At 41.2% G+C, this 19,273-nt stretch overlaps 1 protein-coding gene across 1 annotated transcript; it reads left to right on the top strand.

The window, feature by feature from the left end:
• Nucleotides 1-48: 48 nt before the first annotated feature.
• Nucleotides 49-18,825, top strand: LOC131589292 (scaffold attachment factor B1-like). Its single transcript, XM_058858577.1, has 21 exons — nucleotides 49-493; nucleotides 2,116-2,203; nucleotides 3,150-3,214; nucleotides 3,300-3,506; nucleotides 5,121-5,183; nucleotides 5,791-5,818; nucleotides 6,718-7,219; nucleotides 7,649-7,698; nucleotides 10,639-10,739; nucleotides 12,350-12,499; nucleotides 12,595-12,671; nucleotides 13,552-13,691; nucleotides 14,008-14,099; nucleotides 14,452-14,558; nucleotides 15,302-15,595; nucleotides 15,828-15,965; nucleotides 16,430-16,472; nucleotides 17,350-17,471; nucleotides 17,929-18,041; nucleotides 18,155-18,206; nucleotides 18,462-18,825. Exons 1-21 carry the CDS (start codon nucleotides 56-58, stop codon nucleotides 18,589-18,591), a joined length of 3,000 nt encoding a protein of 999 aa, XP_058714560.1. The 5' UTR covers nucleotides 49-55; the 3' UTR covers nucleotides 18,592-18,825.
• Nucleotides 18,826-19,273: the final 448 nt, after the last annotated feature.

The following is a 19,273-nucleotide window of genomic DNA, read 5'->3' as shown; positions in this document are numbered from 1 at the left end:
AACTCCGGAGCGGCGACGGCGTCACGCGGCTCGCGGTCCCCGGGCCCCCCCGCGCATGCGCGACAGCGCGCGAGCCGTCCTTGGACGCGGGCGACGGCGCTTGCGCCTGCGTGGGGCCATTCTCCCGCCAGGCCCCCCCCACCGCTCCGTCCCGCCCGCGCCTGCGCACTGCGCGCTTTGTTCCCCCTCCCCTCGGCGCGTCTCGCTCCCCACCATTTTGTGCCGTGATCGCCAGGTTCGCTGCTGGGTTGTGCCGTGTTCTCCTGCGCGTTCGGGCTCGAGGCGAAATATTGAAGGGGCCTTGATGGCGGAGAGTCAATCAGCGGCCGGACTGGGGGATTTCACATCCCTTAGTGGGGCCGCGGCTTTTGGTTCGGAACCTGAAACCCGGCGGCTGAGCGAGCTGCGAGTCATCGACCTGCGGGCTGAGCTCAAGCGGCGTAACCTGGACAGCGGCGGCAACAAGAGCGTCCTCATGGAGCGGCTGAGGAAGGTGAGGCGAAGCGCGGCGGGGGAGGCGGGGGGAGCGGCGTGGGCCCATCCGGGTCCTTTGTCTGTGGCGCTCTCGGCGCGTGCGCGCTCGGGCCGGGCCCGGCGCCGGGAGCGGGTCGGCTCTGAGGGCAGCGGGGCCTCGCTGCTGCCGCTGGGCACCCGTGGGCTGCTCTTGGGCACCGGCCTGTCCCCTTTGCTCCCGCCGCTGTAGAGCCGTTGTTTCACGACACCGCTCTGTGGTGTGGGCGCCTGTTCCTCCGCCCGTGCTCCATCGCTGCTCTGGAGCGCGGCTCAGGTTGCGCTGGATGGAATATGAGATGGCCCCGACCTTTCTCTCATTGCCTGACCCCGACGTCCTTCCCCGATTTACTGTCCCGTTCCCCCGGCATACACACACGTGCCCCTTCCTCTTATTTCTTTTGATACTTTATCTCTATACCCGTGACAGAATGGGTAAAGTTCGAAGGGATCGCAGTGGGTCATCTGCTCTAACAGCGTTTTGTCCTAGAGCCCATGGTATAGGATTTCGTCCAGACAGTTCCTGAATATGTTTAGTGAGAGACACTTCACACCCTCCCTGGGCAGTCTGGTCCAGTGCGTGCTCACTCGCACTGTGAAGAATTTTATCCTCCTATTTAGGTGGAACTTTCTGTACATCAGTTTCTGCCCTAATGCTTGGCCCCGCCACACTTGACCCGACTCCATCTCTCCGACTTCTCTGCAGTGTATTCCCACAGACTTCCATGAGGCCAGAACAGTCAGCCTTGGCCCTTTTATGGCTTCTAACAGGCCTGCACATTGAGAAAAAAAACTCATGTAAGAGCTCCTGTAAGAGTCTCTCCCAGTTTTATACCGTTAATGTACTGATCTGCAGAGCAGGGAGCTTTGCTCCCCAGCTGTAGCTTAATTTGGCTGTGGGGATGTGTTGCACCCTCTAATTAGTGTTTCTGACAGGTGATACAGCAGCCTGGCTGTATGACTTGAGCTAGGGGAGACACCAGTGTTTCTCTCTGAAAAATCCTTAAAAATGCAGTTGTGGTTAAACCCTAGCAGGCAGCCAAGCACCACATGGCCACTCACTCAGGCTGGGAGCTAGAAGTGGAAGGGTAAAAGGCAAAGTAAACTTGTGGGGCTGTGATAAAGACAGGTATATAATCTTAAGAAATATAAGGGTGAAACAAAAGGCCAGCATAGATGAAAGGAATTAATAAAGCACACAAGAGAATCAAACAATGTGAAAGAAAATAATTCTTTACTGTCAACCAGCTCAACCGATGCTGATCCCAAGTAACGGCAGCCCCACCAGGATCCACCAGTTTTATTGCTGAGCATGACACCCTCTGGTCTGGAATGTCCCTTTGGGCAGCTGTCTGGCTGTGTCTGTTCCCAATTTCTTGTGTCTCCTCACTGTGGGGCAGAGTGAGAAGCAGGAAAGCTTGTCACTGTGTAAGCTCTGCTCAGCAGTACCCAAAACATCCCTGTGTTATCAGCACTGCTCTCAGCACAAGCTCCAACCACAGCCCCTGTCAGCTGCTGTGAAGAGAATTAACTGCCCTGTCCAAAGCCAGTACAAATTCACACCAGCAAATGATGCACTGGGTATCATCCTGCTGTCTCCAACAGGCCATTGAGGAGGAAGGAGGAGATCCTGACGAAATCCCCGTGGCTTCAGAGCTGACCTCAAAGAGAATGCCAAAAAGAATTAGCAAAGGTAAGGCATCTGGACACTTGCAGTTCTACTGTTTGCACGGTGCTAGAACTTGGCATACAAGCTTGCTTTCTCCTGTTGAATTAGTTTAATTAAAAAAAAAAAAATCTCTTCTTACCTGGTGGAAAATGGTAAAACTCTTTTGCATTAATGAGCAATAATAACTTCAATGATAATATGACACCTGTGTTTTATTAGTAGGTTTCAGAACTGTAAATTGCAGGTGTTTCTGTATTTGTGACCACAGGTTCAGAGTAAGCAGCTGTAGCATAAGCTCCATGGAAAGTCTCAGTAATTACATTTCAATTATATTTCAATTATATTTAACTGTATGTTGCTTCAAAATATTAAATATTGTACATGCTATTTTACATGTGGCTTACTTGAGTTGCTCATAGCTAGTTCTTAAAAATACTTTCTGATGAGAAACAGACTACTAAGTTGCTTGTTTAAAAACAGAGTGGCTAGAAACAGAAAAAGAGCTGTTGTCTTTGAATAGCAGCACGAGTTTGGGGGTGACAGATGTGCATAAACGTCATTTGTGTGTCCAAGATCTTGAAAGTGAATACTAATTCTTAAATCCGTTTAATTAAGGGAAGTGTTTTCGTAACGATCTTAAGGTGTTACTTTTAAAGGGATTATCCAGTAGCTGTTGTGTCTTTTTAGGTATTGAATTGTTGTGGAATGAGACTGTAGCTTTAGAAAAATAGTTTAGCTTTAGGGAAATACTGTGCTGCTTGTAATTCATACTCCTGCTGGTTGTTTTTGTGGAGTAGCAAGGTGAGCTCAATTACACACCCAGACTTCTGAATCAGCCTCTTAACTCTTGTTTAACTCTTAACTTCCTCTTTATTACTTGTCATAACAAGTGTTCAAAGGGTAATTCACCATAGCTTAAACGTATTACAAAATGTATTGCTATATCTCACTGCAATGATACTGTTTTTAGGAAGAAAGCCAGAAGAAGAAGGTGTGGAAGACAATGGTCTAGAGGAAAACTCTAGGGATGGGCAGGTAAGTGAAATCATGATTGCAGTTACTAAGAATGTGCATCATGTAACCTGCAATAAATACACATTTACCCTTTTTGTCTCTGTAGGAGGATATTGAAGCGAATCTGGATACGTTGCAGGATATTGACATGATGGATATTAGTGTATTAGATGAAGCTGAAATAGATAACAGCAGTGCTGTAGACTGTGGAGAAGATTATAGTCCTGACAATATTCTTGATTCTTTGTCTGATAATAAAGATACTGTTGAAGCAGAAATGAAAGAACTTCCTGATCAGCTAACAGAAAATGAGGTGAGTGAATAGAGATTTTTGTAATTTTTCAGAAGATATTTAATAGGGATTTTAAGTATATAATAGATATAATAATAGGTTTTTCAATCCACTAGACTGTAGGACATGAATGTGATCTGGATTTTATTTCCCATTCACAGCTCTCATGTCTTACTCTTATAAATGGTAAATATTCTTGAGACTTGAAGTGTTCTCAGTAGACAAGTCACCATCTTATTTACCTTGCAGTATCATCTTTGCTTGCTCTGAAAGAAGCCTGGAATTGAAAATGCTGTATTAGTTTCTGTATTCCTTTATGTGTTACATGTTTTAAGGTGTATATATGCATACACCCAGCTATCCAGGTATTTATATACGTGGGGAGAAAGAAAAATAAATTTTCAGCTCAGGTAATTTGGATGTCTTTTCTGCAGAAATACTACTCTAGTTTAAGGAAGTTTTGTTGTTCTGTTTTCTCATAGAGCTTGATAAAATAAGAACTTCCTATGTTGCTCTGTTCTGACATTGCCAGACTTTTGACTTGGTTTTGAGAGCAGCTTGCAGTGTCATTTCCAGACAGCACAGGGTTATCTATATGTCACATTCACTCCCCAAACGTTATCCTTTTCGGATCCTTTTGGGTTTGTTTTTTTATTTATTTTAGGCTGTTCACTCACCAAGCAGAACACATTCTCCTTCCTTGCCTTCTGCATATCTGCTTCAACTTCTTATCAGTTACCTTCCATCACCTGAGAAGGGAGATTTTCTCCAGGCCTTTGTGTTTGATTGATCTGTCAGTGCCACAGGAAGGCCAAGACCATTGGGCCCACAAAGTGTCAACATCCTGTTCTGGGGACCCTTCACTGGGCAGATCCCTGGGTCAGAGAGTGGTTCCAGTGCCTGGGGAGGGTCCCCAGGAGCAATCAGGACACAACAGAGAGCCCTGGGCCAGGTCTCCTCAGAGTTTGTTACTCACTGCAGGCACTGGTGGTGCTCTTGAAGGACTCACACTGAACCCTTCATGGGTATGAACACCATTAATAGAAAATTACAACAGGTTAAGGTTCCAGGATAGCTGGTGATAGTACTTGTCTACAAATAACCACCACCATATTAACCAGCTTTAATTCCTAACAGAAGAAAGCTGGAGTTGATAATTTTGTGGTGTTCTTTAAATTAACCTCATGTAACCAATGAGTTTTGGTTGCATCTTATTCTCATCTCTTTAAAGAAGAAAGATTTTTGGGATATGTTTTTTAGTTTGAAAGAGTGTAAACTTAAGTCAGCTTCATTTCTGACTTGTTTTTTTCATTTAGAAACTGAAGTTAAAAAGTGAGAAAGTGAGAAAAAAATGTTTGGTAACCACAGAAAAGTGAAATAAGACTCTAAGAATAACTTTGAAATAGACAATGTCCTGTTGAAATTAAAATGAAAAGTAATTGGAGAAAAATATTTAAGTATCAGGTATGTTTACACATTGCTCCTCATTTTTGGTTCCCACTGAAGTAGCAGTTGACATCTGTGAAAAACTTTAAAATATTTCTGGTTTTCTTGAAAAGGAAAATTAAATATGGCTGTATTCTCCTTAAGCTACTTTTGGTAAGAAATGCTTTCATTCCTTTCTTACTTTTATAGGAAGATTATGATGAAATTGAAAACAATTTAGAAGCCTCCTCTTCTGATTTAATTGAAATGAAGGTAAACTGAAAATGTAGCTGTATTGCATAGCTGTCTGTTGTATTATCAATATTTCCTCAGTTCTCATACTACAAAAAAGAAAATGTGACCATAATATGAAATTGTAACAGAATCCAAAACATTTGTGACCTTGCTCAGCACAGTGTGTGAATTGAGGGTGCCCTGTGGTTTTTTCCCTACTTTTCAGTCAGCTCTCAAGATTTTCTTCACTATATGGCAGATAAAAAAGGTCTTGTACTGCTGACTTCTTCTCTCTCCCACAATTATATGAAGTAGTAGCTGGGTTTGTTTTTTACTCTGTAGTTGGTGTGGAGGTACACAAAGATACTTCATTGGTCTCTTTATAATTCTGAATAATAATATAATGAATGGAGTTCATAATATAATGAATGGAGTTGTGGCGAATAGTTTGATTTGGTTTTAATGTGCCAGAAAAGTTATCTATATAAAATACTCATTTCCAGTGGATGGTGAAAAAAAGAGCAAAATGTAGTAGATGAATTTGTTTAGATTTTAATTTTGGGATTGGACAGGGAGTTGTTATTATTCTGTGTTAGAAAATACTTTTTTTAAAACCCTCATTCTGTGGTCTTTTATTCCTAAACAGAAAATGGAGAAGCTACACTTGGAGCCAGGTACTGTTAAAGAAAAACATATTCCTGTCCTTTCAACTAATACTTTTTAAACCATTAACTATTAAAAAACCCAAGCAAACAAACATAATTTGCATTATTTTTATAATGGACAATCCAGATCATGCAGGGTCATAGAGATTGGAAACCCAATCATATCCCCAGATCTGTGAAGTGATGCTTGAAATACTTCCAGTGAAATGAAATGGTTTAAAAACCTGTTAAACTACATAAATGGATTTAGAGAAGTTTAATCACAGTTTTAAAAGCTAAATATTCTACTTGTAAACAGATCTTGTGATATTGCACACACCTTAACTCTGTTACTAAGTAGAGAGCAGTGAAAGCAGTACAAAGATATTGTAGGGCATTAAAATGTAAAGATTAGTTACTGGATACAGAAGAAAGAAGAGAGTTTCTTCATGGAAATTTCACACAGATACTTTACCCTTTCTGGACTGCAAACACACTCATGCACCATCAGAAGATGCCCAGTTCTCATGTTGGACTGTCTCTGCTAAAAGAATTTCACAGAAATTTAAAAATTGAACTCTCAGTGCCTTGATACGTTCAGTTAAGCATCTCGGACTCTGGAAGCTAACTAGAGAAGAAACAGAGCTGAACGATTTGCTGAAGAATATGAAGGCTGAGCCCGAAGTTTTTTGTTAAATCTGTGGGGGCATTTTTCTTGCCTGTTGAGGTGCTAGGGCTGATTTGTGAGGGTGTGAGAGAGCAGTTAGCGTGGTAGGTGTAACACTGTGTACACTAGGGTTTTCCAATCTCTGTGTAGCTTAGCAGTTCTCTTGGTGTTAGTGTGGCAGCCATGCCAGTTCCACATTTGTGATTGCTGTATTTCCCTGGTGATTAAATCTTGTGCCATTCTATTCCTGTTAAATCCGTAGAAAATGAGAAAATACTCGACATTTTGGGGGAAACTTGTAAATCTGAGCTACTTAACGAAGAACCTCCCGAAGCGGAGCGGCCGCGTGCGCAGGAAGCCAGTAACGCGGGGCCAGGCAAGAGGCTGGCTGAGGAAGAGGACGCTCTCGCTGCCGCTCAGCTGGAGGAAGATGCTTTAGCTTTGGACAGCAAATCGGCCCAAGCTTTGGCAAGGAAGGAAGCAAAGCGTTTAGTGGTAGCAAAAGGGGAGACAAGTGAACAGAGCCCCGAGGAAGAGGCCCCGGACTCTGAAGGTGTAGTGGTAGAGACCCTAAGCGATCAGAGTAGCAAACGCTCCCAAGGCCTGGAAGCCTCTAGTGGGGAGACAGCGGAGAAAGGCGCAGGTGCCGAAGCCAGAGATAGCAAAGAAGATGGCAAGAGAGCAGAAGACAAAGCTAATTCAGAGGAATCTTCCCCTGCCACTAAAGAGTCCTCAGCCAGTGAGGGCGGTGATCAGAAAAAGAGGTTTGTTTTTTCTCCGTTCTAGACCAGATGCTATCTTTTATCGTTGGTCCTTAAGTGATGCGCATAAGCTGTTTCCTTCAATTGGCCTCCGAGACTGATGAAATTGTAGCCTATTCCTAAAGGTCTCTTTTATTTCTCCATGTGCAGATATTTTTATTTTTTTAAACGCAGTGGGTTTGATTTCTTTCCTTCATCAACCTTCAAAGGTTGTTTTCCCAAATTACTCTTATTTGTAATCATCTTCTTAATGTAAGTCTGTTTAAGAATCTGACTTCATTATTTCTTGTCAGATTTCTTAAATCCAGTATGCAAAGGTGTGTTTTCGTTTGCAACATATTTTCTGGTAGGTATTTAATTTTAGCTTTTTTTCGTAATTTATATTTAGTCACTTTTCTTTCTGACTTGAGTAATGTGGTGTTTTGTCTTTAGCCCTGTTGAGGAGGACAGAGATACAAAGATAATCTCAAAAGATGAGAAAGGTATGTTTGTTTTCAGATGTCAAACTTCAGCGATTGCTTGATAGCTGTTTGTCTTGGATGGGTTATTTCAGTAGAAATTGATTGCAATCTATGCAGTTGTTAAATAGCATAAATTCACCTCTTTCTGCATTGTCTTATTAACATCAAAATAAGTCTTTTCCTTTTATGCATTTTTTCAGAACATGTGCATTGCACTGTTGTGTTTGTATCTTGATTTTTAAAGGTCAATTTTAATACATGGCAATTATGTCTTTTTTGGCACTGGAGATGCCCACTAACAGCTGTTAGTGTGTCAGGAAACTTTTGCAATTGTGTTTGCTTTACTGTAAACTTGGAATTCTCCTTCCCATCTTCTGTTCTGCTGAAGTAATTTGGCATCCAGTATTCACATATTTAAATGCCACAAATATTACAGCTTAATGCTGTCTCGAAATTACATTGATTTTATTAAATCTTTATCCTCACAGATCCTATCTATGGTGCAAATATGTATCATAAACCAGAAGGAAATATTTTGATCAGTGTCAGATGCCTTTATACTTCTTGCTTTTAATACACCAGGCAGCTGAGTTTTTGCAGCTCACCCTACCTCTCTTGTTCTCTTTTTCCTGCCCAGGGCAGAAAATTTAGATCTGACTCTTAGCATTCTTCTTACATGCTGGTGGCACGTACTTCAGCCCTTTTAATTGTGGAAGTTCCAGCACTCCATATAAAAATCAAGAAACTCATTATGAGGTCTGACTGGCAACTGGACAGGAGGAATTGGGTTGGTTTTAATTGAGTTTTACAACCCAGACTCCCTTTCCTGTCAACTGCTTTTTCCGAGATCCTGGGTAATACCTGTTTGCACAGGCTGCTGGACCTCCCTCATTAGGGTAATTTACCTCTTGCTTCCAGTCTGTATTCTCAACTTCCCTTGTTTCAGAATATTTCAAGGAGTTTTCTGTGCATAGTGTCCTTTACCTGAGGACTTGAATGTATTATTTTTGTGGACTGAAAAAACTCTTCACTGAGTTTGCTTTCAGAGCAGCCTTCAGGAACTGGGTGTCTGAAACCACCTTGCTCCTGCATCCCTCTCTCTAATGGATGTGCTGTGTTCCATAACACTTGTTTTATTCATGTTCTGGCTTCGTGAACAGCAGCGGTGAGAAGGAGCTGCTTGACTATGTAACAGTCTCTGCATGCAGAGCTAAGTGACTGAGCCAGAAGGAGCCTAAAATAGTATATACAAGCCAGTTCTGACTCATACATTGCTATTTGCCCACCTGTATGAAAGGATTTTATTTAGGATGAAGAGTTTTCCATATTCCACGCAGTAATTCCGAAAACTGTGTCAACAGGAGTGCAGAAAAATAAATCTATTTTTATTTAAATGGTGGATTTGGCTGTCGATGGATGCACATCTGAAAAATATCTCCATCTGTTGATGGTTGGCACCCAATACCTGCATGGTTCTTGTTTCTAAGCTAAATATTTTCAAGTCCCAGTATTCTTTGTCTTAAAAGTGCAGAACCATTGCAGGAGCACTTTTTAAAGTCTTATGAGAGGACAAAACCTGGAGACATTAAGACTGATCAATCCTTAACCAAAAAGGACATTATCATAGTTTTAAAAATCTTAAAAAAAACTCATCTGTAAAATAGGAGGAGAGAGAAAAACAAGCACATTCTTTCTCCAGGATTCTGGTGCCAGAGTAACTGCAGGTAGTAATTTTTAAATTGTAGAAATGTGTGGAGTAAAAGCATCAAAGCCTTTGGCTCAGCTTTTTCAAACACCAAGACAAGGCATCTCCCATGTATTTGTCTGCATGACATATCCTTGTCCATGCACTTCTGAGATAAATGTTGGCAGGTCTTTATATGAAAAAAACTCTTTTGGGTGTTTCTGTAAGAGATTGATACAAATCACTGCATCCTTCCCTAGGAAACCTCTGTAAATATTAATAACTGTCTTCTCAGTGAGTCGTGCCAGTGACTGAAATGATCAGGATGTAGAAGATGGAAAGGCACCCAAATAAAATAGTTTTTTGGGAAGGTTCTGGGAGAAATGCTTCCCTCAATCAAAGAGGTTCTGTAAAATTCCATATATCATAAAGAAATAACCAAAACAGCAGTGTGGAAATGGAGAGCTGGAGTGAAACCCATTCCCTGAGGCCTTGGAATTTCCCAGACTGATGGGACAGTACAGACATTTCAAAGGAGACTGGAAACAGTATCCTTGTGTAAGTGCTTCATGCAAACACTGAACCTGGGAGTTCAGTTCACTCTTTAATCACTCTTTAATTGATGTTGGGTGTTGAGACTTGGCAAGTTCATTAGCATTTATGAGATCACCTTTGTAGCTGAGATGCAGAATTGGCCAGGTGTTCTATAATTGTTGCGTGGTTAAAGCCAGCCAGGTCTTTCCTAACTCCTGGAGCTGAGGTCAGACTCCATATCCCAACTGTGGATCTGTGTGGGCAGAAACAGACATTTCTTGGTGGTGAATGGCTTTCCTTGAGAGGAATTCTGCATCCCATCAGCATTCCCTTGGACTTAAGATAAAAAGGCAAGACTTGAGCACACATGGGGTGCAGACACAGTTCCCACAACTCTTGTAGGGCTCGTGTCTTCTGTAAATTACTGGGGTCTATCCTGGCACATTTGAAGGGCCTCAGTTAATTCAGAGGTGCCCTAATCCCATTGCTTTCTTGAAGAATGATATACCTCAGTATTAAAACTTACAGTTCCACCCAATTTTTGGACTTGAAATGCTCCTTCAGCAAAGCAAATCATGGGAGGAGAATATCACTCAATGCATTTCACTTGCTCTGTGATTTTAAAAAAACCTAAAGATTTGTAATCCTGTTCTGTTTTAATTCACATAATGATTCAAGTAATTAATTCCAATAATTAGGATTTGGGGTATGTTTTGGTTTTTTCTGTTTGTTTTCCCAACTAGGTCGCAGTGCTAGCGGTTCTGGTAGAAACTTTTGGGTGAGTGGATTGGCTTCCACCACCAGAGCTACAGATCTGAAGAATCTGTTTAGCAAATATGGGAAGGTAAGGGGTTATTTTTGTTGGTTTGTTTTTGTTTTGGTGTTTGGTTTGTTTGAAAGTGTGTAAATAAGACTTACTAAACTCTCATCACTGAAAGATGGAAGGAGTCCAATTATTAAAAATATTGTGGGATATCAAGTAAAAATCACTGAAGTACACACTGAATGACTGGGGTTTTTTTATTCTGTTGCTCAGAATACATAAAAATAAATACAAAATTTCATTTGTGGTCCTTTATTTGAAATAATCAGTAACTGTTTACACAGACTTGTGTGCTACAGTATGGTATCTTCACCTGTTGTGACTCAGTCAGCTGTGAATTTAATACTTATTAAAGATTACCTTAGGACTAAGTGAAATATACAGTAAATGTTTGAGACAGAATTACTGGGAAATATCTTAGGATTGCCTTAATAATTTAAATTTTAATTTATCAAGAGTTGGCAGTTCCTTTGAAAAGCACTTATTTGAGTAGTTTGGGATGTGGGGAGTTCCTGCAGTTGCTGTTAAGGACAGAGAAAATGTCAAATCTCCCTGCCAGCTGGAAAATTGAAAGAGTTCAATAAAAGGCTGATATCAGAGCCATCAGAAGGAATTTTGTCAGATCTCTTTACAGATCACTACCAGCAGATTGTAGTAGAAGGAAATTGTATGTGCTGACAATCAGCCATTGGATGTTTTACTGATGAAAATACTCTGGAATTTAAATATGACTTTAGAAATTGGTACAAAAATGGATTAACTGTAGCACAGCTTGGAGTTTGAAAGTCATGGGACTGATAAGACCTCCACTGATTTCTTTAGAATTCCATCTGGTAACCCAAAATGTTGATCATAGAGATCAATTTAAATGTAATTAAAAACTAAACAAGCTTCAACCTAGTATTTGGCTCTAGATAGATGTCATGGTACCATTTAGTCATTTAAATTAAACATTGTTATTTTCTTCATGGTATTAGCAGAGGCAGAGCTTCCTGGTAGTAGATGTACTTGTGCAATAAAGCAAATGCTCAGAAGTAGATCTTTTATTCAGCTGTATTTTAAAACATGACTCCTGAAATATGATTGATTTCTGTATTATAAAGTGAGCTGTATTGAATATCTGAGCATATATAAACACCATTTGTGTGACTTTTTCAAGTTTTTTGGGGAACTCCCTGTTTAAAGATTGCAGACAACATTGTTGATCTGCCTCAGCAGTGACATACAAACATTTTTTGGAGGGAAGGTGGCACTGAGCATTAATGTGGAAATTTGCTTAAAAATTTGTATTGGTTTTTACTGTTTTATACTAAAGCAAAGTGCTGTTGTTCATATAAAGTTAGATGCCTTTAAAAGAATGTTATTGTCACCCTGGGGTCTTTCTCTGGAAAATAATTCAATCTTTAGCTCCCACCTCTTGGTGTTCAGCTTTTGTAGCATTCCACTGGTAACAGAAATATGGTTGGCTCCAAGCAATGTTCCTTTTGTATTTGTTAATCTCTCAAAACCAGCACTTTCCTGCATGGTAATGGCCAGGAATTAAAAAGAGCAGAAGTGGAGCCTGTAGTTCTTGCTGTTTAACCTTGGGGACTTGTCACATGGAGAGTTAATTCCTGTTTTTTTTGGGAAAGGTGGTGGGGGCCAAGGTGGTGACCAACGCTCGCAGTCCCGGCGCTCGCTGCTACGGCTTTGTCACCATGTCCACAGCCGAGGAGGCCACCAAGTGCATCACCCACCTGCACAAGACAGAGCTGCATGGCAAGATCATTTCTGTGGAAAAAGTGAGTACTGGGCCTCAGAGATCCCGAGTTCCCACCAGATTGTGCAAATGATCGAGGCCACATTCTCAGCTGACGATGTGCAAAATAAATTTCAGGCAAAAAATGAACCCGCTGGGAAGAAGACAAGTGAAAAAAAAGAGAGTGAAGCAAAGAGAGAAACAGTCAGTGAGAGGTACTGTGTTAAAAATTCTCCTACCAAAGGTGTTCTGCTGTTTTTCAGTCTGTGTTGATGTCAGGAAAAAGTAAAGTTACAGTAAGAATTTCTTCAAAAAGAGGAGTACATGGATTTTTTCAGTTTTTTCTACACAGTAGACTTCAACTGATGTCCAGTGCCTAAATTAAAATGTTTCTATTGCATGCCTTAAAGTAGGCATTGGAAAGTTGCATTTTCAAGCACATCTTTTAATTTAGCCATATTTGAGGTTTAGTAATGATTGTGAGGCTTTCATGTCTTAAATCTGTAGGAAAGACCATGTGAGAATTTTGATCTGTGTGTGTCACTGTTTCTTCATTCCCTTGTGTCTCCTTGGAATAGGGTTTCCTCCAGGTCCCAGACAATTAAACCAGTTGTCCAAGATCTGTTCCCAGCTCCTGTTCCTCTTGAGCACTGTGCTCTTCATCCCTAGCATTGCTGAAAGAGGCACTAAGAGAGAAAATCAGACACTGAGAACTTTGCCTTCTTGAAGCATAATTTCTGTTAAATTTCTCAGCTACTTGCTGAGAATTTTTTGCTGTTATTTCACCCAGATGCCTGACAAAAATGGTTCCTTGTCATGTTGTGTAAGAAACTTTGTGGGCATTAAGCACATGGTGGTGTGAATTTGACTTCATGCTTCCAGCTGAGATCCTGAATCCTGGCCATGTTTTTTGACTACTGCACAGGATGGTCTGAATATCTTGTTTTATGGTGCAGGAAGTTGTGGAAGGAAATATTTGGAAGTCTAATTAAGATTGTCATCACATTGGAGTTCTACTTTGTTGCTGGCATTTCCCTTGAATTTTCTTTTCTCTCAGTCTGTATTAGTCTAATCTGTATCAATATCTATCCACAGACCTGGTGGTGCTAAAAGAGATGAGAAATCTGACCAAAAAGATGATCCTAAAAAGACAGAAGATAAGGATGAAAAGGAAAAAAAAGATAAAGATGACCAGAAACCTGGTTCATCAGATCAGCCTAAAACTATTAAATCAGGTAATTTGCCTGTTGGTTTTTTTATACAGATATGTTGATGTAGGAATAGTTAATTGTAGGTAGTTCTTTCCAGAGATATGTTCTAGGATTTTTTCAGATTCTTAGTTGGAAATCCAGAATGAATAAGGGGAAGGGGAGATGTCTGACATTGTGCCATCCTTGAAAGAAGTACCTGGATTAGGTGGAGTGAAATAATTGATTCTGAAGAGAGGGTTAAATGCCCATTTTCACATTTTAGAGAACAGAACTTCTGGCATAGCAATGAGTGGTGTAGGTCATTAGTTTGATTGTTTCTTTCCACTTCTGATTTATTTAGGAAGTAAAGGAACAGAAAGAACAGTGGTCATGGATAAATCCAAAGGAGAACCTGTTATTAGTGTGAAAACATCCACTACATCAAAGGACAGAGTAAGTGATGCTTCTGCATGGGAAACATTTTCCTTAGAAACAGATCCTGAATCCTGCCAGGCTATGTATAACCCACACTTGTCTTTCCAGTTTGTCCAATTAAGAGTTTCTATAACATGGCTTTAATTAGTAAAATATTTCTCATTTGGCTGATACATCACTCAAATCCTACCAAACAAATGGGGCAAGGTGTTACTGTATTAATATACGGTGTCTGTAATGGTAAAAAAGAACAGCTTCTGGAAAAAAGCAGGGACCAAGCTTTGAGATATGACTTGTACAAATGGAAACAGAGCTCAGAGTATTGTTTGTGATGGTTGTCCTTTAATTAAAGTTTCTCTTTTAAATGCAGAGTGTTAAGAGCCAGGACCGCAAATCAGAGAGCAGAGAGAGACAGGGGATTGTCCCCTTTGACAAAATCAAAGCACAGCGAAAAATGAGGGAGGCAGAGCAGCGCCGGTAAGAGCAACACTGCCATTGTTTGGGGTTCTTTCCCTAAAACAGACAGAATTTTCATTTTTAATAAAATAAAATGAGAGTTTAGAGAGAGAAAAAGGCCTTCAGGTTTTTTTCCCCCACCTGTAACTTTGTTATTTTTTTATGGGTGTCTGCTGAATGTAATTTAGGCATTTAATTATTTTTGGTGGGGCTTTTTCTTTGTTTTCATATGTTTAATAGGTTTCATAATGTTTAAAGGTGATAATTGCCATCCTTCAAATTCCTTGCTAGAACTGTGACCTGAATTTCATGTTCTCCGCACTTTACAAAACTTTTATTTCTCACCTAAAAGTAGGTGGATTGAACAGGAGGAGAATTCTTTTGTTATTTTTATTGAAGAGGAATAAGTTTCCCCCTCATTGTTAAATTCCTGAGCTTATCCCCCATACCATCTTGCCATTCTTCACAGAAATAAAATATTCTTCACAAATACATTATTCAGTATAAGAAATGAACTGTGGGCATTTGGATTCACATTCTCCTGACCATATGGAAGTATTTGCCCCAGGGGTGGATTCTGTGGGATTTGATCAGTCTCTAAATAAATTTGTGTGTACGCTGAATGTCTTCCCTCCACACATGTGTAATTTCAAGGGGATGATGCAAGTTTGCAGCCACCGTGGTTTTAATTTTTAACAGTCTATTAATTTCCTTTCTTTGTTGGATCATTGCCTGTGTAGTAACTTGTGTCTGTGTTCCAACAGCACCCGCGAGCGCCGGGAGCGGCAGCAGCACCTCCAGACCATCCGCGAGCGGGAAGAGAGGGAGAGGCTGGAGATCGCTCGGGAGAGGCTGGAGATAGAAAGGCAGCGCCTGGAACGGGAACGGATGGAGAGGGAGAGGCTGGAAAGGGAACGGATGCACATCGAGCACGAGAGGAGGAGGGAGCAGGACCGGATCCAGCGCGAGAGGGAGGAGCTCCGGCGCCAGCACGAGCAGCTGCGCTACGAGCAGGAGCGGCGCTCTGCCATGAGGAGACCCTATGACATAGATGGCAGGTAAAGCCACCAAATCCTGATGAAGCCAGTGGGAAATGGCACTGCCAGGTTCTGTCTTGTCTGCCCAGACTGGAAAAGGCCATGCAGTTGTTGCTTGCATTGAGATGGTCACGTTTAATAGCCCAGGTTTCTGAGGCACCTTTTGAACTTAATTGCCCGTCTTTTGGTTTGGAAGGAGGAACAATATCAAAAGGCATTATCTGGGCTGAAATGAGTCTGTTCTTCCTTTCAGGAGGGATGATCCGTACTGGCCAGAGGCAAAACGAATGGCCATGAACGACAGGTACCACTCAGACTTCAGTCGCCAGGATCGCTTCCATGATTTCGACCACAGGGATCGTGGGCGTTACCAGGAGCATTCAATAGACAGGTTGGTCTCTGAAAACAAAAGACAAAAATATGTACTTAATGTCACATTTTGCTGCCTTTACTGTGTGAGCTTAGTTTCCATTTTACTTTTCAAGTGCTACCTAGTGGGCTTTTTCTTCCAAAACCATGAAAAGATTGTACTGTTCCATGGGTTCTGGCAGGCTTGGTCAGAATGTTTTTGCAATGCTGTTTCACATATCCATAGGATTCTGAAAAACTTCTAAATAATGTTGTAGGCACCCAGAATTTTAACAAGAATATTTTGGTTTGTACTTGAGGACTAACTGGGTTTCCCAGGAATCCAAAATGTCACGTTTTCTATGTGTTCCAGCTGTTTATGCTTTTTGTGGATAACATGACACTATGTGGGAGCAAGATTTTTCATCTGTGTTGTTAGATAGGTGGATTTTTACAGACTGCTGCGTGTTTTACTATCACTGTCTGATTCTAATTGTCTGTTTCTAGGAGAGATGGATCCAGGACAATTATGGGAGATCGGGATGGACAAGTGAGTTGTTTTATAGAGCTACAGAAATATCTTTACATCTTATAATCTGGTTTTCTATACTGTGTGTGTCAGATTACATTTCAGTAGTTGAGAATTATATCTACCAAAATAGGTTGGAATAATCAGATTCTCTTGTTTGCTTCAATAAGATGAAATTCAATTCAAAGACTTGTTTATAATAAAAGTTAGATATAATTGTTCTATAGTTAGAAATCAAAGCAAGTGAGTTGTGTCAAAATACAGTATTCCAAAAGACAGCATGGAAGAGGCAAAGGTACAAAGTAAAAATTCAGCCTGTGAGGTTACATGGCAATAACAGCTGGACTGGAGAGATGTTTGTGTTTGAGGGCTGGGAGAAAGACCTTCAGGGCTCATTCAGGCAGTGACAGATGAATTTTATGGAGTCACAGAATCCTCAGTGGCCTTAACTGTGAGGTTTGCAGGGACCTGGATAGGCTGGAGAGTTGGGCTGATGGGAATATCCTGAAGTTCAAGAGCAGGAAATGCAAAGTCCCAGGCTGATCTTACTGAAGTGCATTAATAACTCATGGGAGGGAGGATGTGGATAAGGTGTAACAAGACAAGAGTCAGTGAGCACAAACTGAAACACAATTCCACCTGAAGAGGATTCAAATCCTCTTTAAATGGGAACACGAACAGGTTGCATGGAGAGCCTGTGAAGTCTCTAAGCTGGGAAAATCCTCAAAACCCAGTGTGAGACTCTGCTGGGAAAGCCTGGACCTGTCTGACCCTGAGATGTCAGGAGGTCCCTTCCCTCCCAGATGACTGTGAGATGGAGTAGTTCCAGCTGAGCAGCTCCAAGCAATGAGCAGGTGTGTGCTGTGCAGCCCTGTAAGAAGAGCTCTGTGCCTTCCAGCATTACCCAGACGAGCGCCACGGAGGCCCCGAGCGGCACTCGCGGGACTCGCGGGAGAGCTGGGGAAGCTACGGCTCCGACAGGAGGATGAGTGAGAGCAGAGGGATCCCCCCACAGTCACGGTTAGTACTGAGAACACCTCTTCTTGTGCACCTAAGGACTGTTTCCACATGTCAGACTTTTTGGAAGATGTTCTTCTTTTTTCCAGCTTTCACCAAAAGTATGTTGGATGGATTGCAAATGTTTTGATGCCTTGTGCATCAAAACATTCAATTACCTGATTTTTTTAGAATAACTTCACGTCTTAGTCATAATGTTTTCCATTAATTTTAACTAACATTCATATCAAAGCTTGCTATTTTCAGGATAATGGTTCTCCCCCCAGTATCTTACTTATTTGTCATCTTAGTTGGTTTGAGCAGGAAGATTCTTCTGAGATTTTATTTAACAGATAACAATATAAGAATCACATGAGCCTTGGTAAAGCATTTGAGTAAGTTTGTGACTTAGATTCAAATATGAAAACTGTTTAATGTGCTCTGGCTCATGTGAGAAGATGGGGATTTCATGTCTTTACAGGGATGGACGTGACTGGGGAGATCACAGTCGAAAGTTTGAAGGGCACCAAGATCGTTCCTGGCAGAGCAGCGTGGATGGAGGGATGATAGGACGGGATCATGAGAGATGGCAAGGTATGGTTCTTGCACAGCTCCTTAGTTGTGCTGTGCAAAGAAGAAAATACAGGCATTATCCTTAAAGTAAAATTCTTGCTGTGGATATAAAGGAAGTATTTGAACATTTTTAGGTGGCGGTAGAGGCAGACCTGGCCACGTCATGCATCGTGGAGGCATGTCAGGGTAAGAAGTTAAACAGGAGCAAAGTGTCTGTTTTCCTATTAAGGGACATTTCTTCTATTTAAATTGGTCAAAGAAACATTTTATGGGAGTCTCAGTTATCGAATTCGTTACTTAAAATGTCAAGGAATAATAAAATATCCCCATGGTTTTTATGTAGTGCTTTTTATGGAAGAGTGAAAACAAAAAGAACACCCATTCTAGCAACCTGACTATAGCAGCATGAGAGAATATTAAAATACCTGAATCCCTTTCCAGGCGTGGCAGTTTCATGCAGGGTGGCAATCAGAGTCAGATCATGCACGGAGGAGGAATGCAAGGAGAAGGATTTGCTGGCCAGGAAAGGGCAAACAGACCGAACGATCCTCGTTTCAACCGTCGCTACTGATTTGTGTTTGGTTTTTAATGCGAGGTGGCAAGTGAAACAAATCTGTTACCCAGGGTTACCATTAATTGTAACTTATGGGCTACTGTAAGTGTAATTTTTTTTAAGCTGCTGCCATATTATGTCACTCAATCCAATGTGAACTCATTTGTTTTGTAAGGTGTTGTTCATATCCCATTTAAAATGTTTGTTAATGAAGCATTCCATTTTCCATAAATAAACACCAGTTTACAGTTACTTGGGTTTGTTTCAGCAGTCCCTGTCAAACAGATTTCTTTAGCTATGTGTTAAACCATAACTTTGTTTCAAAGATGAATCGTCAAAATGCCTTACAGGTGTCCCTTTGCACTCCCAGAAATAGTGAAATCCTGTTTTACCTCAGAGCTGTCAGTTACCAACCATGGAACCATGTGCCACTGTGACAGAACCTTAGTGGATCACAGCTGTCAAAGGACCTGCCACTGCAAAACTGCCACAGGAGCTTGTAGGGCATGTGGTGAAGAATTCTTTTCATCTGGTGTCATGTGCAATATAATGTGCGAGAAAGGAATTATATTCTGTGATAGCAGCACAGCTTTAAAGAGACAGCACAGAGGTGCTTGTGACCCTCTTGCAGGTGCCTGTCAGGACCACTTTATTTGGCTTCTGATACATCAGGGTAGTCCAAAACTTCACCAGTCTTACA

This window comes from Poecile atricapillus, chromosome 28 (assembly GCF_030490865.1).
Source record: "Poecile atricapillus isolate bPoeAtr1 chromosome 28, bPoeAtr1.hap1, whole genome shotgun sequence".
In the NCBI taxonomy this organism is placed as follows: domain Eukaryota; kingdom Metazoa; phylum Chordata; class Aves; order Passeriformes; family Paridae; genus Poecile; species Poecile atricapillus.
This window is presented reverse-complemented; position numbering and strand designations above follow the sequence as displayed.